Genomic DNA, 25,664 nt, shown 5'->3' on the forward strand with positions numbered 1-25,664 from the left:
ACGTCTGAAGTCGCGAGTTCAGACGTCTGAACTGCTACTGCCTTCTTTATATTCTGTCCAGAAAATCTTCAGACATTTGAACTTAATCTTTAGACGTCTGAGGTCGTTTGTTCAGTCATCTGAAGTCCCTCCCATGAACAGTGTTCAGATGTCTGACAACAATGACCCCGTTTCAGTGTTTTGGCAATAACTTTTTCTGTATAACTCCAAATTAGGTGTTCTTGGTGTCAAAATAAAGCTAAGAGAAAATCCTACAACTTTTATGTTGAACACATTTTAAAATAATGAGATTTTGATATAGAAAAATTCACCTCAATGCGGCTGTATAAAAACTGACAGCATTTGGAAGAACTCTTTTTTGTGCTTTTCATTCCAAAAATGATTCTAACCCTTTTAAAATAATTTTTGACCTTATAAAAATATTTTCCAAGTATTTTAAAAGGTATCTAGGTCCAAGAAGTTAACCTAAGAGCTTCAAAATATTTCAAACGATATTTTAAACATTAAAGTACTTACATGAAAACTTCTAAGACTTTAACATTTTAGATTCTTGAGTCTTCATGCTTTGTCCTTGGATTGAGTCCATCTTTTCTTCAAGCTTTCATATTCTTTGAGCTTCCTCACTTTGCTTTTCTTTGGCTCTTTTGACTTTAATATGCCTTGGCTTTCAACAACTCATTCATGTCCTCATATTCTTCAAGGTTTCATATATCATCTTTAAATCCATGCTTTGACTCTTTTAAGCTTCATTTGATCATTGTGAGCACTTTGACCTTGCTTTCTCATATATGAGCCCTGAAATATCATTACTCACACAAATACATTAAATTTCACTTGTTTGTTAGCATCAAAACAAGATAACAAGATTTTAAGCCTTGTAAGGCCAACACATCCAATCCGTGGGAAAGTGTCTCATTGGACTTCATCACCACCTACCCAGAGTGGGGGATGCAAGGTCTATACTTGTGGTTATAAATAGGTTTTTGAAGTGTTGTACGTTCATAGCTGCACCAAAGTACTGTTTTTGGCAGAAGGGACGACAAAATTATTCTTTAGGAATGTTGTGAAATATTGGGGTGTTTCCCAAGAAATTGTTTGTGACCGAGACTCAAGATTCACTGGCAACTTCTTGACAGATCTTTTTTGAATCCTTGGTTCACATCTTGACATCTCTTCGAGTTATCACCGACAAACAGACGGACAGACGGAGAGATTCAATGGGCTACTAGAAGAGTATTTGCGCCATTTTGTCAATGCCAATTAGAAGAATTGGGTGCAACTACTTGATGTGGCTCAATTCTCTTTCAATGCCCAAAGGAGCTCAACAAACAACAAAAGCCCTTTTGAGCTTGTTACAGGCCAGCAGCAGCTGTTACCTTACACAGTGGGCGAGCCGTACAGAGCACAGAGTCCTAGGGCATACATTTTCACCAGAGAATGGAGACAAAACGCAAAGATTGCCCAAGCCTATTTGGAGAAATCTTCTAAGCAAATGAAGAAGTGGGAAAATCAGGGGAGAAGACCACAACACTTCAACGTAGGTGACTTGGCACTTATTAAGCTCAATCATGAACAAATCAGGTCACTACGAGGACGAGATAGGAGACTACTTCACAAATATGAAGGACCAGTCCCCATCTTGGCCAAATTCGGGAAGGCCTCTTATAGAATTAACCTTCCGACTTGGATGAAAGTGCAAGCTGTGCTGTCTCAAGCCGTTAAATGCCGACATCAATGATCCGAGAAGAAGTTAGTCAAATAGAGCAGAGTTGAAGATGGTGCAATATGACAAACGTGAATTTGAAGATATCCTTGCAGACAGAGAGTTCATATCCTCAAGGAAGAAGCGGCAGGAATTCTTAGTGAAGTGGAAAGGCCTTGGTGATGAAGAAATCAACTGGATTTCTACGAAAGACTTGCAACCATTCGTGGACAAAGTTGAAGTGTACCTAGTGTCAAAGTCTACGAAGACATCAATCGCATAAGTGGGTGAGCGTCATGAGCTGAGATTGTTCAGGGCATTATGCTTGCCTGTGACCATGGTCTTAAATTTTCATGAAATTGTCGAAATTTTCGACGAAATTTCCAATTTTCGTCACCCTCGAATGCGAAACGGCAATCGATTACCCTCTTGCATAATTTCCATCGAAATCTCAATGAATCATTCGAAATTTGTCGAAACCTCGAAATTTTAGCGAAACTTGTCTAAATTTTAACTATACAATGAAATTTCATCGAAATTCAAATGAGAGATTTAGGAGTGAAGTGAAATTTCTCTTTTAATTTATTTTATTGAAACAAAAGATTATTACAAGTGCTTTTGAAATTATATGAAAAAATAAACTTACAGTAATACTTTATTTAACCATTCATGTCTAAATTATCAATATTTGTATAGTAAATAATATTTAAATGATTTATGAATTTCATTTGCATTAACTGAATATGTTTAATGTACATTATCTTACATATATGTTTGATACACATGTTTTACAACTTTTCCACCTCATACAAAATATAGTTGTATTTAATTTGTAATATATCAGTCTTAAAACTTATATTGTTATGTTTGCAAACCATTTCTAAAGTTTCACAAAGAATTCCATGCTTTACTACTAGTTTCCATTATTTTTTCGAATCAAAATCAAAATTGACATCGAAATCGAAATTTCTGTACTTTTGGAGCTTCGCAATTTGAGTCAAAATCGAAATTTAAGACCTTGCCTGTGACCACTTGTTTTATGCGTTTGGGATGGGCTTCCATCATGTAAATACTAGTGTAGGTTTATGTTCTAGTATTAGTTTCTCTGTATGCCAAATAAGGCAGTATGACTCCTCGGTCACTTTGATGTTTCTTAGTGCCTGGATGAGAATTGCATGTAAAGTTGTTTAGGGGAGGGTGAGTGTTCATCAATCTTGTAAAACTCACTAGCTATTGTCAACGTATATAGCCTACTTGCCTCCCTCGCAAAACACATAATGTTAATGGAGGTGTTGTTGATGAATTACGTTGCTTCAATGTTTACTACTTGCTTGTCATTGCTTTCATAATTGCTTATGACTTCGCTGATATTTGATTGAATGCTAATGAAAGTGTTTCATGGATGAATTGTGGTAAACGATAGGCTGGCTGGTTTAGCAAGAGTGCTTTAGCTAGCGCTGCACGACCCCTTCACAAAGGTGTGAAAATAGTCGGCCCATGACACTCTAATACCATGCTGTAAAGTTAAGAGATAGGAGCGAAGAAGAGAAGATAAGAGGAGAAGAAGAGAAAAAGAGAGGAAAGAACTGAGTGACAGTTTTCTGGAGTCTACATACAGTTCCAGGTTTGCCCTCTCAAATATCATAATTATAATAAAGTCTTAAGGGCAAAAGTACCTCCATTAACACAACCTGATTATTAAAATAATATATTCTCTCCTAACAGATCAATGAGTAAAGTAGGGGAAATTTACAAGACAAATGGTAGATATATATATATTTTCAAATGTTAACAAGAAACTTGGAATTAGTCGATTACAAATTTTCCCAAAATTTTCCTGAATCATACAAAACGTTAATCAAGAAAATGTTAGAATTTGGTTACCTCCCCAAAGTTTTTGAGCACAAATTGAGTTGACCATCAAATTCTCTGGATAGGTCAAGAAATTTCCCAACACCCTATTCTCAGATCCTCAAGAAACAGCCTTCAAACCGCAGCTGGGAGTGAATGCTGGCAAGGCTTCAAAACTCAGGAATTTACTTTGGCAGGCCAAGATTAGGCTGAATTTGTTCTTAGAAATGTGAACCAAGTTTGATAATTCAGTTTTCACTCAGAAAGCTTCAAAATATCAAGAGAAAATCTAGATTCCCAAAGCCAGAAGCAATATCTTGCGAGTTTGGGCAATACAAGGGAAGTTCAGCAACTTCTCCACGCTTGTGGCTGGTGTGTGGGGTGCATGAGCTGCCGGCGGGGCCCCTCTGACGAGATAACTCTATGAATATCTCTATGCCATAGGAGAATTAGAAGAGAAGAAGGAAAGGGAAAAGAGGAAAGGGAAGCGCAACAGCCATTTAGCTAAAAGAGCAGTGTTTTTTAGACACCAAGTGATGCAGAGGCAGCATCAAGGTTCTGCAGCCATGGGAGAATTAGAACAGAAGAAGGAAAGGGAAAGGAGGAAAGAGGAGATGCCAGGGGGGAACTCACATTCAATTCCATTTCACGTTCATCAATAACTGCCTACATCATGGCTTTCATACACTATTTATAAGAAATCCTCTAAACACATGAAATTACACACATACCCCTAAAACTACATTGCATTACAAATATACCCCTCGCAATTACTACAAACAAGCCCCCAACATAAATAATCCTAATACAAGCAAACTACACACGCATACATAAAAAACTAACTAATTAAGCATATTTGGGTTTCGGACCCAATAAACCATTCACCCTATTCTTTGAAATAGCCTCCTAATTGGGTCGAAATGATCCATCCAAATAGCCGCTTCTTGTCCTACATCAATTCCCTCCTTTTGGAAAGAACTTGACTCTGTCGAGTTGGGGAAAGTAGCAAGGAGTGCATCACCATGAATAGAGTCATCTCGTTTCATAAGAAAGGAACCAGCAGTACGCTTCAACTTGGTGAGTGGAAGAATTCGTGATGGCATCAACTTGTTGACTTTGTCGAGTTGGGGAAAGTACCAAGGAGTCCATCACCATGAATTGAGTCATCTCGGTTCATAAGAAAGGAACCAGCAGTACGCTTCAACTTGGTGAGTGGAAGAATTCGTGATGGCATCAACTTATACTTCTTGTTGTCAATGGAGAGGGAATAATAATTCTCATATCCATCATGCTTCACCTTCCTATCAAATAACCATGGTCAGCCCAAAAGGATATGACAAATTTTGCGAGGGATATCACATTGTACTATCTCCATAATGGAACCAATCTTGAAGGTAAGTAAGAGCTATTATAATAGGAAAGTTTTCAAATGAGTTCAACCGTGGATCAATTGGTAGGGTATCTTATGCATCTTGGATGGTATCTGCTTGAACTACTAATGGAATTAGGTCATTTGGTGAACCTCAAACCGGCTTCCAGTTGTGTTTCCGGTCTTACGATCATGGACCTTCAAGTTGGTATTATACACCCAAGCAATTTTGTATGGTTCGGGATGAGGCTCAACTTCCAAATTTAACTTCTTCACAGCTTCTTCAGAAACTACATTTGTGCAACTACCAGGATCAATAACCAAAGTGCAAAGATGTTTTTGGCATATCACTTGAGTTTGAAAGATGTTGGTTTGCCTCCAATCCTATCTCTTTAACCTTGTGGGAAGAGAGCATATGTTGAAGCACTAAACAAATTCTCAATTTGCCACTATCATCTAAGTCACTTGGAATTTCTATTTCAGATTCAACTACTTGAGTATCATCATCGTCTTCTTCTTCCTTTTCTGTGACAGCCGTGAATTGGTTAGGACATTGTGCAGCTCGATGTCCAAAACCTGGACATTTAAAGCATTTGAGTGATGGTTAGCTCGTAGAAGTTGTTCTAGAATGTTCAGGAGTCTTCCAAAAGGTATTAGCCTAAACACCTTTACCCAATTGCTCAACTGTCTTCTCTCGCACAACTCCACTAGTACTTTTCTCAACTCGAAGGGCTGATGTAGCTCTAGGAGGATTGCACTGCATGTCCTCCTCAATCTGAGTGGCAACCTGTGTTGCATCCCCAACTGTGATGAGACGACATGCAGCAAGTTTAGACCTTTAAGTTGGATTGCACTTCAACCCTTTTTTGTACAAAGCTATCATAACGTCCTTTTTCCATTCTATATCGGCACGAGTAGCCATATCATAGAATTTACTAGTGTATTCCATCACTGTTTTCTTGCTTCAAATCAAAGAGCTGGAGATGAACATGTTGCTGCTAATTGGGAGGCACAAATTGCTCTTGCATGGCTCGCTTCATCTCATCCCACATTGTAATCTCACCAAATCTCTTTCTTCTAAAGACCTCCCTTTGTTTAATCCACCAAATTTGAGCAGTTCTCGTTAATTTTGATTAAAAAAAGTACAACTTTCTAGCCTCATTCATGTCATACCATTGGAAATGGTACTCCAAGGAATACACCCAATCATCAAATTCATTAGGAGAACCATCACCACTAAAATCTAAGACTTGTAGTTTAATTCCCTTATTCAAATGATTATTTCGGTCTTCACACAATTCGAACGTATGAGGGACAACAGCTATTCTAGCATCTTGTTTGGTAGGAAATTCCATGGGCCTTTTACCTTGCTGCAACATCGGTTGTCAGCCTATTGAAGAACCAGTAATAGTCTCGAAAGCATTTTCTATATTTTGTACCCTATCGGATAACAACTCCACTTTTGCAGACAAGTCAACATTGGTCACCATGATGCAATTACATTAATCAAATCAAAAACCTCACTTTCAATTATTTAAGAACAATTTTCAAGTTGCCTTTAATCTCGAGCATCACGCAGAAATGAAATAAATTCATTAGCAAAACTTGCAAATGCAGCAAAAAAAACCCTGATTTTTTAATGCAGGCAGCGGCAATATCAGGGCTTAGTGACAAAATTATCGTGTTTGCTTGCAATATGTTGTCAGTGATCAGAATACCATGCTGCGTATCAAAATATCATAGAGAAACACCAATTTCTCATAGCTGGGGACCAATTTCTCGCGATTTTGGTAGTAGGAGGGGAGTTCGGCAGAATCCCACTTGCAGTCGCTGGTGCGTGGGGCGCTTGAGTCTGGGGCAGCATCAAGGTTCTGCAGCCGTGGGAAAATTAGAAGAGAAGAAGGAAAGGGAAGGGAGGAGAGAAGAGACACCAGGGGGGAATTCACATTCAATTCCAATTCATATTCATCAATAACTACCTACATCATGGCTTTCATACACTACTGATAAGAAAGCCTCTAAACACATGAAATTACACGCATAACCCTAAAACTACATTGCATTACAAACGTATCCCTAGAATACACAATTACTAGAAACAAGCCCCAACAGATTTAATCCTAATACAAGCAAACTACACACACATTCATAAACAACTAACTAACTGAGCACATTTGGGTTCGGACCCAATGAACCATTCACCCAATTCATTGACATAGGCCTCCTAATTGAGTCAAAATGATCCATCCAAATAGCCACTTCTCGTCCTACATCACCAATTTACCAAGACACAACTCCCCCTCCTTTTTAGACTTACAAACCTCCTCCTAGCTTATTAAATGCTCCCTATGGAGCCCCATACTAGACCACAAAAAATCTCCAGTAATTCTCTCAAGCTTGCTAGTGACTCACAGGAATTCTAAAAATCTGCCCTCTAGGATTCCCACCCACTTCAAGGGGCATTCTTATTTGATATGAACCAACAAGCTCTGATTGCACTGGATGATCTGCACATGTCAAGCAAACCCATCACAAGAGCTAGAGCCAAGAAGGTCAAGGAGGCTATGCAAGGACTAATTGAGAAGTTGCTTGAGCAAGAGTCAATGAGGGTAGGGGCTGTTTTGGGGAATTTTTATTGCTTTAATTAAAGTATGGGCTAAATAGTTGGCCAATTGTGTAAATTAAGCATTGCATGTGACTTGCACATGTTTCATCAAATGACATGGAATGCTTAAGGTTATGTGGGGCTATTTTATTGGCCAGATTGATGTCATAGCCTATTTTAATTGGCCGGGCTGATGTCATGGGTTTTTTTTATTTTCTATAAGTAGCCAACTCTCTGTTTTATTGAAAAAAGGATATTTTTGCTGAATACAATTCCAAGTGAGGTTTATTTCTCTTCAAGTTCTTCATTGAACTTTCACCGAGCTTATCAAAGGTACTACATTCGTGGCGTTCATCCATTAATTTGATATTCTTGGTTTGTGCTTCCCATCCAGCAATAGGTCAAGGATCCACTACCATGTCGAATCTTATTTTGGGTTTGGGGTTTTGATAAATCTGATTTGGGGTCTCCAAACGTTCATTCTTGGGGTTCCGCATCATTATCTTATGGGATTTATGCTCCATCTTGAAAGTGGATACTTTGACCAGTTTTCCTTTCAATTGATTTTATTCGAAATTAGAGGGAGCGGTTAGTGGTGGAGCTCTTCAGTTTATGGTCCTTCTAGGCCTACCTTGAGGAACTCCCCCAATGTTGTACTTATCTAGGAAACTAAATTGGAATCAAAAGATGGGGGCTTAGTGAAGACTATTTGGGATGTTTGTTGTAGGGATTGGGAAATTTTGCCTTCAAAAGGCGCTTCAAGGGGCATTCTTATCTGATATGAACCAACAAGCTCTGATTGCACTGGATGATCTGCACATGTCAAGCAAACCCATCACAAGAGCTAAGAGTCCCCCCCCAAGAAGTGTCAAAGGAGCTATGCACGGACTAATTGAGAAGTTGCTAGCAAATGTCAATGAGGGTAGGGGCTGTTTTTGGGAATTTTTATTGCTTTAATTAAAGTATGGGCTAACTGTTTGTCCAATTGTGTAAATAAGCATTGCATGTGACTTGCACATGTTACCCCCCCCCCCCCCCCCCCCAACCCCCCTCATCAAATACATGGAAGGCTTAATTACTTATGTGGTGCTATTTTATGGCTACAGTTGATTCACATAGCCCCGAACTATTTTTATTGGTTGGGCTGATGTTGGGGGAGTTCTTATCCAAAACCTCTTTAATCTAATTCTTCTTCCTCAAACTACCTAATCCTACCACATTCTTACTGACTATCTTCATAATCTAATGCATTTACCTCCCTTCCTGATGCCTTTCCCACCCCCATAATTGATTAAAGAATCAAACTCAAGCATGCTTGCGATAGTTCCTATATCCCCTTTCTTCTCTCTAGGAAATCTAACCGCATTGAAATCTCCTCCCATGATCCACCTAGGGGAACAAAAGCCAAAGATAAAGTAGAGCTCTTCCCAAAAGGAGTTCCTCAAGGTAGGCCTAGAAGGACCATAAACTGAAGAGCTCCACCACTAACTGCTCCCTCTAATTTCAAATAAAATCAATTGAAAGGAAAACTGGTCAAAGTATCTACTTTCAAGATGGAGCATAAATCCCATACCCATGACATCAGCCCAGCCAATAAAAATAGGCTATGACATCAATCTGGCCATAATATATGAGCCCCACATTACCAACGAAGCTTCCCTGTTCATTTGTGAAACTAGGCAAGATTCCATGTAAATGCTTAAATTTACACAATTGTCCACATTTAACCATACGTTTAATTAAGCAATAAATTCCCCAAAACAGCCCTACCCTGCGATTTGACCTTGCCAAGTGCAACTTCTCATTTTAGTCCTTGCTGTAGTCACTCCGTGACCTTCTTGCTCTAGCTCTTGTGCAGGGGCGTTCTTGACTGTGCAGATCTGACACCAGTGCAATCAGAGCTTGTTGGTTCATATCAGATAAGAATGCCCCTTGAAGCGCCTTTTAAAGGCAAAATTTCCCAATCCCTACAACAAACATCCCAAATAGCCTTCACTATATGCCCCTTCTTTGATTCAATTAAGTCTTTCCTAGATAAGCTATCAACACATTTGGGGAGTTCTTATCCAAAACCATCCTCTAATCTAACTCTTCTTCCCTCAAATATCCTAATCCTACACATTCTTTTACTCCACTCTTGTAAGTGGGACACATGTCCGTCTTTTCAAATGAAAAATTACCGACTCATCTTCATAATCTAATGGATTTACCTCCCTTCCTGATGCCTTTCCCACCCCCATAATTGATTAACAACACCAAATTTTTTAACTCCTTTTGAATTTTCTTCCTCCTCTCATACGTCCTAGGACTCATACCCAAACTTATTGCTTTACCAACCATATCAACCAACTCCAAACCCATCTCTTTGAGTAGTTGTTGGGGGTCAAGGCAGTCTCTCTCACCTCCTTTAAGCGTGGATCAAGTCTCCTTTCCCCAAACCTCGCAAACAAGGAACAACAAGCCTTCTCTAAAACGAAGTGGATGATTAAGCCCATAGTCGAGGTCAAAAGGCAAGATCCCCATAATATTTAAAGCATTCACCTGGTCCAATTTAGCTTAGAAGAATTTATACCTGCTTGTGCAAGATTTGGATTTCATAGTAAGTCATCACTTGGCCATGCGTGCGGCCCACTTCAGGTCCGAATTATCCCCTTCGTCTTAACGGCGTCCTGACTTCCTAGCTTTTCATTGGGATTTTCTTACAACTACTACAATCCTTCATCCTTGAATTCAACTCTCACATGATCAACCAGAAGCTCCTTTTTAGACTCGCACATGCTGCCCAACTCTTCATTTGAATCATACATGGAACCTTCTTCGATATTCCCTTCTGAAATCATTTTCATTGACTCAACATGATCTGTTGCTGACATATCAACTTGCTTGCCAAGAGCTACAACCTATTTCTCAGAGCATTCTGTCACAGGTTTTCTTAAAAGCGGACAAACCTCTACACTCAGCGCAACCTCTTCTTGATTCTTTTGTTGACCCATCTCCCTTTCTAAACCAGGCCTAGTTTGTTGTAGATCTGAATTTAGGCACGCAGCATTTGGGCCCTTATTTTTAATGACCTTATCAACTTTTAATCTATCCTTCTACTCGGTACACTAGCCCCCGGTGATATTTGGCAAAATAAGCAATTCCAACCGTTTTACGAATTCGTACTTTTCAAGCTAGAACCCTCCCCTCACACTTCACTACTAAATATTTCTACAACAATTGGTTATACATAATATTCAAAGGCTACCCAGAGCAATAGTCAAAACAAGCCAATTGCAAAAAGAATGGTTATCCACACGGACGCTTATACTCTAAGCTAGTATCAAGACTTTGTAGTAGAAACCGTACCTAAGTGTTACACACCACCTATATGGCGTTTTCCCAGTGATATCGCACACTGCATTATTTAGACAAATATGCTGTTCTGTAAAGACACCAAGTAATGATACACTACGAATTTTTTGTTTTCAATTTTCTACTTAATGAAGTACACTGACTATTGAGTATTTCTTTTCCCAGAATCTGAGATTTGATATCAAGAACCCTCAACTTAGGATAATATTGACAACTAGTTCTATTAACGGAACACAGACCACTTTTCCACCTACTCACTACATCTTTCCTTCAAATATCTGACATTTGATATGAGCCATTTGTCCCCGCCACTCCAACTGACAGTCAATATCAAGAAATCTCTAGTCGTTGGGTCTGCCATTAATTTCATCAATACAGGCATCGAGAAGGGCCCCGATCCCCTGGGCTCCACCCCTTCTTTTGATTAAAATCTGGAATGCGAACAACGGATGGAAACTTGCTGTTACTTTCTCTAGACATATATTTCTGCCCCTACCATTTTCAAGGAGATTCTGGCCCACACTAGTCCAAGCCTTGCTGAATCTTGTTTCATGTCGTGCATTAGCCTCACAAATTCACTCCTTTTTTATCGATATGGTAGCCATGCAGAGTCTGACTTAATAGCGTCTTTCTCCAATCGATGCTAGAGAATAATTTTCCCGTAGGCTAATTAATTTTTGTAAATCGATACAATCATCACATAGTCCCAACTCTAAACTATAAAGATACACTTTTCCTCTTCACTTTAACTTTGAGAGAAAGCACTCTCCCCGATTTCCTGATTCGAGTAGATGCATCCAAACGTGGGCCTTAACATCCAAAAAAGTCGATGAGAGAATCGAAGCGTAATAGCTAAGAAAATGTAACGCAACAAAGAATACTTTGGTTCGTCGGAGTCAGAGAATCTGTACTACATGTGGACTTATGATAAGAAAATTCTAGGCGAGGCCTAGGGTTCAACTGTGTCCGATTGATGATCGAGTAAATAACTTACGGTCTCGCGCAAGGGGTCGCGAAGGTGGGTTTTGATGAACCTCTATGAAGGGAAAACGGTCATAAGGGCGGGAGCTTCATCATGACCAAGTGTCAAGGGTTCTAGATTATCGATCACACCACAAGAGGGAGTATAATCATTTGTATAGGGCCTTTTGTTGAGTCAATAGGACTAGTTCGATGGAAGCTAGGTTTTCGAAACTGAAAACAACTTGACTAATGTAAGGTACCTTACTAAATGGGACAACATAATAGTTCGAATTGGAGGATTGACTTTGGTGGAGGCTTAGAAGTTCTATTGTAGAGAAGAAGATAGTTAGAAGCGGGCTAGGAGGTGACACGAGGGAGGGAGCCACCATGCTCAAGTGCTCGAAGGGTACAAAATGTCACACTGAGAGGGATGCCTTGTCTCTCCATTATTATTATTTTTTCTCTTTCTTCTTTTCAATCTACATTCATAGGATTGTAGATGTTAAGTAGTGACTTCAAATAAAATTTCAAATCAAGGACTTAGGTAGTTGGGTACTCTGCGTTATTTTCTTGGTATTGAGATTGTACGATGTAGGAAAGGGTTAATTCTATCTCAGTGAATTTTTTTTTATAAAAATAATATTATTAATATTGGAAGAAATTATGAGGGAGAATAAGGAATCTCCTAAAAAAATCTTAGCAGTCTAGGAAAAAAAGCTAAAACAATAGAAATCAAGCCAACACTATTACTCCACATCCCGTTTCAGTATGAAAAGTTAGCTTCCTTGAGATTCCAAATCCAACCCGACACACTAATAAAGGAGACAGTCCAAAAATGTTCAATCATTTCTCACAACATATAATAAAACGAATTAACTGACTTCTGTCCCAAAAAAAAAATTTCTACTTTTTTTGTTCCAACCTATACCACAGCCTGAATACTGCATACTTGCTACTTTTCCACAGAGTTGCCCTATCCTCCCTACTTTCAAAGTTTGCGAAAGGGATGACTAAAAGTCCTCCACTGAATAGGGACAAACCTAACTCTTTTCCATACTACCAAACAATATATTCCAAATCCTCCATGCAAATTCATGATGCAAAAAGAGATGGGATGCTATTTTGAATTCCTATAAACTAAGCACACAAACATCTAGAGAGAGCATTCAAAGTCCGTTCGAATTTAGCAGCTAAAGTTAACTTGGTATGATTGCACATAATCAACCGTCAACCAGTTATAGCGTGGCTTTTATCTTGGTCGGATGACACTCTCCACCTTCCAAATAATAGGATAAAGAGGAAAGGGAGAGTTTGAATAGGTCAAAAATTCAAAGAATGGTTTACAAGAAAACGCCCCCCAGGTGATTCAAGCACCAAGAATGAACATTCCTACCCAAAGATAAGTTGCAATTGTTCAATATGGACAACAGGGAAGACAACTCCACCATCTCTTGATTATTTGGATGTCTTCTAAAATGAAGATTCCATTAGACTGAAAAGCTACTCAAATTGTCCATGAGAAAAGAAATAACTCTATTTGGCTTAGAGCATAATTTGAAAACTAAGGAAAAGAAGTGAAAAAAAAAAAAAAAGTTTTTGAGCCAAGGGTCTTTCCAAAAATGAATCTGAGAACCCCTCTCAGCTTCAAATTTAGTGTAAGGGGTTAAAATAGAGTAAATCTAGGAAATGCACCTCCATGGACTCCCTAAAGAACATCTTAAATTAGCACTGGTATCCCACCCATTCTCATCTAACCCAAACTTACTACGAATAGTAACTCTATGCCATAGGGAATTATCTTCTAGGGGGAAGCACCACAAATATTTAGCTAAAAGAGCAGTGTTTTTAGAGACCAAGTTACCAAGACCCAAGCCCCCTCCTTTTTATACCTACAAATATCCGCCCAGCTTAAATTACCTTATGACTCTTACACAAGACCACAAAAAATCTCTCATAATTCTCTCAGGCATGGTAGTGGTCCTCATTGGAATTCTAAAAACAAATAAAAAAATATAGTGGAATGCTAGAGAGGCAAGCTTGAATAAGCGTAATTCTAACCCCAAAAGGAAAAAAAAAGAAAAGAAGAGCACTATCCCAACCATCTAATATCTTCGTAACCTTTTCCACTACTGGATTCCAAAAATTTGCCACTCTAGGATTTCCTCCCCGATTGAAACCCTAAATAAGTTAGGGGGATTTGTAGCCCAAATCTCAATGAAAATTTATCGCGGACTTGCTAAGTGAGACTAGTTTGTTAGGAGATAAACCAACTTATACTTCTATGGATCCTAACATGAAGTTGTCTAGGGAAATTGGATAGGAATTTGAAGACAAGCATCAAGACCGATAGTTGGTTGGCAAGTTGATCTACTAGACTGACACTAGACAATATTTGCAATAGGGATGGTGAGTCAGTTTGTGGAAAACTCCAAACAACCACATTGGGATGCTATTTGTAGGATTTTGTGGTATCTCATAGGCCCTCTCGGCATCGGTTTGATAGATAAATGTAATAAAAAGAGTGAGATCATGGGGCACTTTGATGCAGATTAGGCTGGCTCTGTTGGTAATAAAAAATCTTTATTAGATACTGTAACTTTGTGGGAGATATTATTATATTGCCTGGCATAGCAAGGAACAAACTACTGTAGAAAAATCTAGCAGAAGACGAGCCATAGCTCAATACTATGAGTGAGCTTATGTGGCTAAAAGCTCATATGCTAGAGATGGGTTTTTTTTTATTGGTAATGAAACCAATGGAAATGTTTTGTGATAATCAAGCTGTCATTTACATGCGCTAGTAATCCAATATTCCATGTGAGTACAAAGCACATTGAAGTTTATTATCGTTTTGTGAGGGATGTTGTATTGAAGAAGGTTGTGAGGACTCCTTTTGTGATATTTGTGGATCAGTTAGACAATGTTTTGATAAGGCGTTTATTTATGTCTACCTTGTCTACTGGTTGTAACAAGCTGGGGTTGGATAATATTTATACACCTCTAACTTGAGGGGGAGTGTTAGAAGAGAATATGTTATTTCAGCAGCTAGGTTGTGTGAGTCGGGCTATTTTTTACCTTAAGACTTCTATTATATTATTGTTCATGATCGCATAAATTAGCGGAAAAGGATTCATGTAGCCGACCCCACCTAGTGGGTATTAAGGCTTGGTTTTGTTGTTGTTAAGACTTTTATTGTTATTATTGTTATATAAAAGAGGGCAGATCTAGAGCTGCATGTAAGTCTTTGGGAAACTGCCGCTCCTTTCTTTTGCTTTCTTCTACTTTTCTTCTTTTCTCCTCCATCTCCAACTTTACAACACTAAATTTCTTAATATTTCTTTACAAAAATGAATTTCTTTTGTCATTTATCCCACCCTCCCTTTTTGTTTTGATAAAATATGCTATTCATTCCTTAAACTTCAGTTTTGTACAGTATGGTGCATATATCTTTTTTTAAATATAAAATATAATTGTTAGCTGCTTAACACCCCTTTATATAATTCTCTATTATTATTATTATTATTATTGTTATTATTATAATTATGATTATTATTATTGCGCCCTAACCTTGTCCCCTCGTGCAACATAGAAAATAAATTCCCCCACCCTACCCAAGTCCTTGGGATAGATGAGTAATATGAGTTGATTGTTGGGGTAAAAATTCCTTATTCCATTTGTATCCCTACAATTCTTCCTTATTCCATCTAATTTTCAAATTTTAGCCAAATCTGATGCCTTCGTAACAACACAACCTCTTTCTCTCTCTCTCTCTCTCCCTCTTTGAGCTTGCCATTTTATGTTGACCAATGTGCCTATTTCTTTAACCCTTACAAATGTGTCTCTTTTTCTTTTCTATAATGCCCTCGTTTAGAGGAGTCTCAAATTCAGGATTTTTCCACTGCACGGATGTTTTGGGAAACAAAGTCGTAGGCACGTAGGTTCAAAGCTGGACCAACTACTCCAAGAGCACTCATCCATAAACCGGTTACAAGTAAAAATAACATGAAGAAATGTGACCAACGTTTATTGGAAAAATCAACCCCAAAGATTTGGTACCAAAATCGGTTAGCTGTGACCGTTGAAAAAATTTCCTTAGCTTGGGCTGCGTTAAAAGCATGGAATGTATTTGCATCATCACCATCTTCAAATAAAATATTTTCTACAGTAGCACCATGAATAGCACATAGCAGAGCAGCACCCAATACACCGGCAACTCCCATCATCTGAAATGGATTCAACGTCCAATCATGAAATCCTTGGAAAAAAAAAAAAAGGATGAATTGAAATATAGTTGCTACACCAAAATTGGGCACAAAGAACCAACCAGACTGACCTAGTGGATAAATCAAGAATACAGAAACAAAAATAGAAATTGGAGCAGAGAACATGATTGCATTATAAGGTTGCAATTGAATAGATCGAGCAAGTTCGAGTTTACGTCACATGAAAACTATTAGTCCAAAAGCGCCATGGAGAGAAACAAAAGTCCATAGACCACAGAATTGACACCAACTAGTAAAATGTCCTTCAGCTTTAGGACCCCATAGTAACAATGAAGAATGTGCTAAACTATTAATCTTGAATTTAACTATTACGCAAAGAGATATAAGTAAATAAATAAAAGGTAACAAGAAGCTTGAATTAACTTTTATTTGTGAAAATGTCAATTATCAAAGTTCTTTAAATTCTATAGAGCTGTCCCCAATTCCCCTTCAGTTTTAGAAACATGCATAACATAAAATTTACTTTATATTAATATAAAAAGACATTAATGCAATTAAAAGAACTTAGTCTGCATGAGATAAAAATTTTGCAACAAACACAATTATAGCCTTAATATCCAATAACAGGTATCTTAATGGCTTGGGAAGTAGCTTTCTTAAGTTCCTTCATCAGAACTCTTTTATTGTGAATGTCATACGATACTGTGAATTGTAAGATACACTAGAAATACCATAATATTTTTTTAAAAACATGATATATTGTGGATATATATATTGTATTCATAAACTCCATGTGTGATGCACACATGGTCCTTAATCTTTTCTCACACAGCTGGTCCCAAGTGTTGGTAAAGGAGAAGGGTTGTGTTTGGTAGTTGAGAACCAGTGTAAAACTTCTTAGATCTTTAAGACATGAATCCTTACCAATTAGGCATTGACATTGTGCATATACTACCTGGGTGTAGTGAAAAATAGGCGAGGGTGGGCCCAATGATTAGAAGAAAAATTAATGTAATTTTCAAGAAACTAAGTGGGTAGGAAGAAAGCTAGAGAAATTGGAAAATCAGAATTCAAACTTTAGTACACTGGAAAAGAAAAATATAAGAAAGGAGTAGGAATCATTATTGACTAAATGGTTATTTTGGTCCTTTAGCATTATTAGTATGTGTTATTGTGAATTAGTTCAACTTTGAATAATAAGTGAACTGGAAAAACATAAGTATGTTAATAATTGTGAGTTAGTTAAACTTAAAATTTGAATAATAAGTGAACTTGAAAAACATAAGTATGTTAATAAGTTTGAGCTAGTTCAACTCTTTCTCTTTCTCTCGACATGGCTTTCGATCCTCCCATTTTCTCCGATTATGTATTGCCTTTTCTGGTGGAGACTCCTAAACCTGATGAAATTTGAATGACTCCATGTTTATAAGATCTACTATTGAAGCAGAATATTGAGCTATGGCTCATATTGTGAGTGAGCTTATGCAGCTGAAGTCTTATGTCAAAGATGAGATTCGCGATGAAGCCAAAAAACATGTTTTTTTATTATCAAGTTGCCATTTATATTGCTAGCAATCCAGTGTTTCATGAGAGGGCAAAGCACATGAAGTTAATTGTCATTTTGCGAGGGATGCTATGCTGAAAAAGGATGTGAGGGCTCTCTTCGTGAAAAATGTCGATCAGTTGGGCAATATTTTTATGAAGCCTTTAATTATGCCTGCCTTGTCTAATGGTCGTTAATCACTTGTTACAAGCTGGGGTAGGTGATATTTATACACCTCCAACTTGAGGAAGATTGTTAGAAGACAACAAGTTATTTTAGTAATTAGGTTGTGTTAACGAGGGTACTTTTGTCCTTACGACTTTATTATTATTAATAATATATAAGAGAGCAGACTTGGAGCTGTATGTAGACTCCAGGGAGCTGCCACGATGTTTTTTCCTTTTCTCTCTTCTTCTCCTCTTCTTTTCTTCTTCTTTTTTCCATCTCTAACTTTACAACAAACAACAAGAGAAAAGTAGAGGAAATTAATAAGAAAAACTAGATGAGAATGACCCTCTTCATCTTTCTTTTACCCCCATTCAAATGAACATTGTTTCGTCCGGGTTGACAGCCACAGGTCCATCATATACAGCAATTGTTGAGCTTCTAAGTCCTTCCCATTTATCTCCTCCATTGGAGTGTGCTACATCCTGTTCTTACTTTGCTGCTTTTTCCCATTCTATCACCCTCAAAGGTAGGAATGCCCTCTAAAACTTCCACCAGAGATGGAGGCGCATGCAATAAATCCCCAAGTAAATCAGACAAGTCAGATACAGCCATATTGTTCGCAAAACTCATCCAGAAGCAAACTGTGTCATGATCAAACTGATCATGTCATCACTATCACTATCTGACACATCACCCCTTTTTTTCTTCTCCTTCCCTTTGCTAACCTTCTCATCTCTCCCCTTTCAGACCACTTAATGAATCCACAATTAGCGGATCAATGGCTTTTTCATATCCACACCTTCCTGCCTGGTGGGCACGAACTTTATTACCACTATAATCTTCACAAGTCCTACCCTTAACAGTTACCTTATACCCCATATCATCTCACAGAATATCCTCCATGCGCTCTTCCTGAACCTTAGTCAAGCTCCATTCCCCATACCACATTCCAATGGATATTTACTACCTTATCCTCCACATCATCACACTGAATATCCTCCACACGCCCTTCCTGAACCTTAGTCAAGCCCCATTCCCCATACCACATTCCAATGGATATTTACTGATATCTTCAATGCAGCAGTCCTCTTCCAGCATGCACCATTCCTATTTTGAGCTTGAATCTTCTTTTTTAGAAGATCAACAGCTTTTTCATATCCACACCTTACTCCCAGATCACAGGTGGACATAAACTTTATTACTGCTATCATCTTCACAAGCCCTACCCCTACCAGCTATCTTATTCTCCACATCATCACTGTTACACTGAATATCCTCCACATGCCCTTCCTGAACCTTAGTCAAGCCCCCCTCCATTACCACATTCCAATGGATATTTACTGATATCTTCAATGCAGCAGTTCTCTTCCAGCATGTACCATTCTTCTTTTGATCTTGAATCTACACTGCAGCATGTACCTCGCTGCTAAACTAGTCTGCAAAAAAAGATGTACTCAGCTTCTTCTTCTCCAGCTGGGAAACAAACTTGGTGGGACTGCATGAATGTATGCTTCCTAAGTGGATTCCCAACCCCTGCACTGTACCCCCATTCTACTTACTAGGCCTCCCCGTACGAGTAACCTGTGTATCAACAATTGGTTACCACCTAGTATGGAATTATGTTCTTCTTCCTTGCAGAGCACATACACGGGCATTTTTGTGAGAGCATACCAATGGGTTGTAACTTCATAATTATACTTACTATTTCGCTATATTTTGCCAATCTTTTTTTTCACCTTGTGGCAAAATGACATCAAAAGGATATAAATATGTGCCTGATTAGAAATATTCTTTTTGATTTTTATTGAACTGCGTAAAAGGAAGGAATGAGTAGTCAAGATCTATAAGCTTTTAAAGATCCCTGAATCCATATAAATATGTGCCTGGTTATAAAATTTTTTTTTGATTCTTATTGAACAGCGTAAAAAGGAAGTAATGAGTAGTCAATATCTATAAGCTTTTAAACATCCCTGAATCCATTGAACATAATATTAATTAATCGTATCCCATTTTCTTTCTTTTTTCTTTTTTTTTTAAAAGGTCAGGTTTGTATGCCTTATTTACTGTTTTATGAAGCTTTCTATTTTCTTGATAGCTGTTAATGACTTAGCAACAAATAATGTCAACAGGAAGAAGTGTAGCTTTCCCTGGCCATCCTTTGGGTTCTGGTCTAACTCAAGCTGCTGCAAAGGCAAGAAATTTTGTACCCAAGAGTTCAAATTGATTTCAACTCTCATTCCTTTGAGGTCCATTCAATGCATTTATACAGTTACAAAAGTATAAGTGCATCCTTTCAGTTGGCTTTGGAGGGTGACTTTGCATGATATTGTTGAAAGCTACATTATTACTGGTTTTTCTTCCACTGAGGGGTTTAAATTTTCAGGAACTGGGCCTCGTAGTGGGAACTCCGGTGGGAACTTCACTGATAGATGCTCATGCTGGTGGTGTTGGTGTGATGGAAAGTGTGTCTGTGTCTGATCTTAAAGGTTATTCATCATGTTTGATTTGCTGTGTTAGTATATATATAATATATAAAATATATTTTTCTAACACAAAATGAGCTTATCTTCAGAGAGTGATGAGGAAGCTATATGCCATCGTATGGTGTTAGTATGCGGAACTTCCACTTGCCATATGGCTGTATCGTGCAGCAAGCTGTACATTCCAGGCATTTGGGGACCATTTTGGTCAGGTATACTTTGGGTACTTTGTGACCAATGTTTAGTTTAGTTTTGGACATATTGTGGCCTTTCGAAGTCCTGTTAACTAGTACCCCAGGCACATGTTCGTATTACTATTTTAATAAATATTCTATGTTTAATGCATTGGGAATAATCAATTCAAGGTCAAATCAATGCATTGAATGGATCCTGGTGTAATGCTTTTTATGATTAATAATTTTTCGTGGGTTTCCCATTTGACAATTCGACCATTTGATCTTATTTTTGTAATGCATACTAAATATCTAGATGATTGAAAGATTATGAGCAATCTCATCCAGACACTACTCCAAATTAGTTTTTTAATTTATATTTTATTTACCATAAAATGGCGGCTGTTAGATCGAATGGCTTATAACATTTGATTGTCTTGATTTTTGGAGAGCGTGATGAGAAAACTTTTTGTACTTAATTAGACGTATTCTCAAAATATGGATGAATGAAAAAAACTATGGAGGTGTAATAATAACAAGTTTTACAAAGTGATCACCTTTTTCATCTGCCTTTCCATGATACATTATACTCTCAGATTTGTGAGAGGCACCTCTCTGGTTCATGTTTTCTCAGAGACTCCCAACTCTCTGCAACTCCCGACTCTGACCAAAGGTCAGATTCTGGCATCTCTTCCCAAGAACAGACCCTCCCTTTCTCTGCTACTCATTGCTCTGGCCAAAGCTGGATTGTGGCACCCCTTTCTCCCCAACAACAGACACCCACTTTTCCGTTCTCACCACTCACCATACTTGTGACTAACTTCATGGTTCTTTGAGAAGTTATTTCTTATTTTAAATATAGGACCTTTTTTTCAGGCTGGTGCAGTTGAATCCAGTAATAGTGCAAAGAGATCTCTAGGAATGCTTTCTAATATATTTTTATTTTATTTTATTTTTATTGATTGGTGCAGCTTGTTGATAGCCTGCATTCATTCTTTTCTTATTTTTTTCCCTTTTCCTAATGACTTTTCTACCTAGTTTTTTTTCCCTGTTTTTATTTAGCACTTCAATATATCTTCTGGGATGTTGCAATGGGATTTTCCATTGCTCAAATTTATGTTGAAGTACGAACTATTTTTCTGATCAGGAGATTTATTTATTATTCTGTCATTGCTAGTCTGTGGTAGAACTACTGAATGCTAATGCCAGTTTTTTTTTTTCGGTTCTTTTCCATTTAATTTTTTCGTCATTCTTTTTATATATATATTTTTAGTTTTGATTGATTGATTGATTTATTTATTTGCATGTTTAGCAATGGTGCCAGAATACTGGCTCACAGAGGGTGGCCAGAGTGCGACTGGTGCATTATTGGATTATGTAATTGAGAATCATGTTGCTTCTCCTCACCTTGCAAATCATGCTGCTTCTCAAAGTAAGATACTGTTTCCACTAGTGAGTTTATAAGTAAAATATGCTATGAAGATAATCATGGTCTGTGCTGTTTAGATGAAGTCCGACATTGTGTGTATCCAACTTGGTAACCGTAAATGGGGGAAGCTGAGTCAAGACTAACATTGTGGTGCCCATGCTCTGATATGCTGATTGGATGTAATGTGCTATTAGAAAGCTTGATTTGATCTTAGTCAGCTTATGTAACAAAGGAACGGTAAACTGGAAAAGTGGTTTTTGGAACTAGGGACTTAAAAGTGTTGTTAGATATTCTGATTGATAAGAATCTTACCTTTTTAAGGGAAGGGGAACATTCTTAAAATCTATCAGAAAAAGGGGAGCATTATAAAAATTATAATATTTTTAAGGCCATCAATAAAAGAGAAAATAACCATTTTATAAGCTCAAACATGACCTGTGAATACTGAATATCACAGTTAGGTGTCTGCATTTGTATTCAAAAGGAATAAAAAAAGCCACTGGTTTGTATTTAAATTGCCCATGAACGTAATTGTAATTTTTATCGCCCATGACATGTGCTTGAAGATTTGAACTACCTATGCAGATGATTCTTATTGAGTCAAATTAGGGATACAGACTTGCTCTGATTTGAAGCTTGAACTTGGCTTGATTGTATTTCTGAATGAGCTTGTTTTGTTTTAAATTAGGATAGAATCAAGCTATTTACTTACGTTTTATGTCCTTTAAGTTAGTTGATCTCATATTTCTTCTTCAATCTCCCAGGTGTTTCCGTGTTTGAGCTACTTAACAAGATATTGGAGTCAATGATGCATGATCTAAAGTCCCCTTTTGTTGGTGCTTTGACTAAAGATGTACACATCCTTCCTGATTTCCATGGAAACAGGTACATGGTTTTATGATTAGAGACCGACACAACATATTAATGCCCTCAACATATTTGCAGGAATTTGAACTGTTAAGTTTGTGATGGCTTAGGTCTCCTATTGCTGATCCAAAGGCAAAAGGTATGGTCTGTGGCTTAACACTTGACACAAGTGAGAAACAGTTGGCTCTTCTGTACCTTGCCACGGTACAGAGTATTGCATATGGTACACGTCACATAGTGGAGCACTCTAATGCCCACGGTCACAGAGTAAGAATGTGCATCTTTTTCTAAGCTGTAGTCAGATAAGTTTTTCCCCACATTTTAAAACTTTTCAAGCTTTATTTTTGCATAGTTATCAATTACTTTGTAATTTGAAACATATATAATGGAGAGAAATATTTGCATGGGATTGCGATGCTATGTTATCTTTGATGCGACCCAGTCACGTGCAGCCACATCGACGTCTGGGGCTGCTTTTTGTTGTTACGTAACTTACATGGGACCCAACATGTGGGTCCGTGCATGTGGGATCCAAGCATTTGGGTGCTGTACAATGCAAAAATGTTCATGCAGCCAGATATGATTAGGGTGCTGCAAAGATGGTGTCAAGTGTCATGCCACCATCCAATGTAAGATTTTTCTTTAATGGAAGGATGAAGATGTGAAATATGGTACTTTAGGTAGGAATTACAATTGTACATGTTTATATTTTAAAAACAAACTATTCATTACCCATACTGTTAAGAAAATGAGTTTCAAAATTTCTCAAGACTTTTTATAAATATTTTTTGGGGAAAAAATGACGTTCTTAAGAAAGAATGTTTCAAATATCCTATCAAGATTTGTTCTCAGCTTCAATTTTTTGGAGAAAAATACTTTTTTTTGATAAAAAAGGAGAAATATTAATAGCAAAAGAAATTTCAAACTAGGCGAAGACATGGAGTCCTAAAAAAAAAAAAGCAAAATAATAATAATAATAATAATAGTAATAATAATAATAATAATAGCAATAATAATTATAATTATAATAATAAAAATAAAGAAAACTAGAACTACACAAAACTAACCAAAAAATTCCCTCTTTAAACCCTTACCACCATAATCCACTCAAGACTTCAAAATTGTTGGTTCCCCTGTAACCCTTCTTAGCCTTTGTTTTATTGTCATCTAACCAAAATTTGTTTCCTCTCCATTCTGACATCTAAGCCCAATTCGTCCAACAAATGCTGTGTTGAAGATCTTTGTAGGAAATTTCTCTATAGGGGAGGGCAAAATTTCATCCTTAAATACTTTTTATCCATACCATCATTTTCAAAAATGCTAATTCCCTCTAATCCTTCTAGTGGAGGAGGCACATTAAATCCCCAATCCTATAAGATGTATCGAAAATACAACCAGACTGTTCCCAAACCTCTTCCACAAACAAATCCCCATCCCGACCAAAATCACAAGGTATTCACTACCATTGTTTGAAATATACCGCCAATTCTTTTTTTTTTTCCCCTTACAAACTACTAACCCTCTCGCTAGTAATGCCCTTTTGAAATCACAAGGTCTTGCATCTCTCTTTAGAACCTTTCTTGTAATCTAATCCGAAGTAACTTGCTTTATATGTATATAAAACACCCATTTGTGCTGTCATCCAATGAGAGTAAACATTTTCATGAGTGAACTTGTCAGAATTTTCTTCCTTGCTATTTCACCTTTCCCTAAAAACAACATTATTCTCTGACTCTTGACCTCACGAGAACTCTGTTTCTATATAGAACCCTTACCACTTTAGAAGGCTCACTGAAGGTCTTTTCCTTTACTGGAATCTCTTGTCCTGCTAAAAGAACAGAATCATTGACCGAACTTCCAGAATTTATATATATGAGACTATCCTTTGTCACCTCTCTCCCTCTAATCCTTCCAGCACTATTGCTTCCAAGTAAGATGGAATACCTTCTTGGCCATCATGAGTCTGTTTTGAAAATCATTGCAAGGTTGGATTTGTGCCTGGATTCTGCTTGGAAGACAACACACACCTACTGTGTTCCTCAGCTGCCAGTTACTGTTAGTGGGAGAATTCTGAGCTTTATCAATTGCAGGCATCTCTCAAAACTCTTTCAATTTGGCCACCAACTAATATTAGATGCTGCTCCAGCTGAGACATTTCATTACATTTTCTCCTAAATTTTCTCTTCTTAATCTATCACTCCCAGCTGAACATCTCTGGTCTTTTGAAACATCACAGATAGAAACCTATTAGGCCTTATTCAAGATCTGAACAGCTCTGTGAGCTTTTGCACCAGCCTCTTGGGCCCTGTCATCATTGTTCAAACTATAGGCCTGTTCAAAAGAATGGCCAATCTGAGAGGAAAAAGAACCATTCTTTGGAATGAATCGCCAATCTAAGAGGAAAAAGAATCGTTCTTTGGAATGAATCATTTTTACCGTGACTATGGTCTTGTTCAGTTAACTCGCGTAGCTTAGTTTGGAAAGAAGCTCCTACTTTTTCAATTACCTGGCCAGGTCCAAAATAAAAACCAAAAACCCCAGCCCAATATTCTTTACCTCATCCTCCCAAGAAGCAACCTTTGCCACCTCTGCCAATCTCGTAGCTCCTTCTGTAACCCTAGAGCTACCTTGAACATATGGAATTTAATTTGTCTTTGATCGAGCAATTGTGGCTTTCGGCAGTGAATTATCCAGTTCCTTCATTTGCAACTCACCACTATGTCAAAAACAGATCTGGTTGTATACTGCACCTTGACTCCATTTCTGAACATGACTTTTACAGCCTTCACCTTCACCATTCTCTCCTTCTATCACTACCTGATTCCATGATTGGGTAGTTGAAAGACTTCTTGTTTTCCTTCAGAATTAGGATGGAGTCCCTTAGTGATCTTGCAAAATTCATTTACAAAGCTTCACCACCCATCACCTTTTGCACCA

At 37.7% G+C, this 25,664-nt stretch overlaps 1 protein-coding gene across 6 annotated transcripts in view; it reads left to right on the forward strand.

The window, feature by feature from the left end:
• The window catches only part of LOC131156980 (uncharacterized), a 91,965-nt gene that overhangs the window by 40,301 nt on the left and 26,000 nt on the right, over positions 1-25,664 (forward strand). For all 6 annotated transcript variants that reach the window (XM_058110771.1, XM_058110772.1, XM_058110773.1 and 3 more), the window contains 6 exons: positions 19,908-19,969; positions 20,162-20,264; positions 20,351-20,470; positions 21,744-21,863; positions 22,625-22,745; positions 22,838-22,994. In XM_058110771.1, coding sequence (XP_057966754.1) covers positions 19,908-19,969; positions 20,162-20,264; positions 20,351-20,470; positions 21,744-21,863; positions 22,625-22,745; positions 22,838-22,994 — 683 coding nt within the window. The remainder of the gene's footprint in view (positions 1-19,907; positions 19,970-20,161; positions 20,265-20,350; positions 20,471-21,743; positions 21,864-22,624; positions 22,746-22,837; positions 22,995-25,664) is intronic.

This window comes from Malania oleifera, chromosome 6 (genome assembly GCF_029873635.1).
Source record: "Malania oleifera isolate guangnan ecotype guangnan chromosome 6, ASM2987363v1, whole genome shotgun sequence".
Lineage (NCBI taxonomy): Eukaryota > Viridiplantae > Streptophyta > Magnoliopsida > Santalales > Ximeniaceae > Malania > Malania oleifera.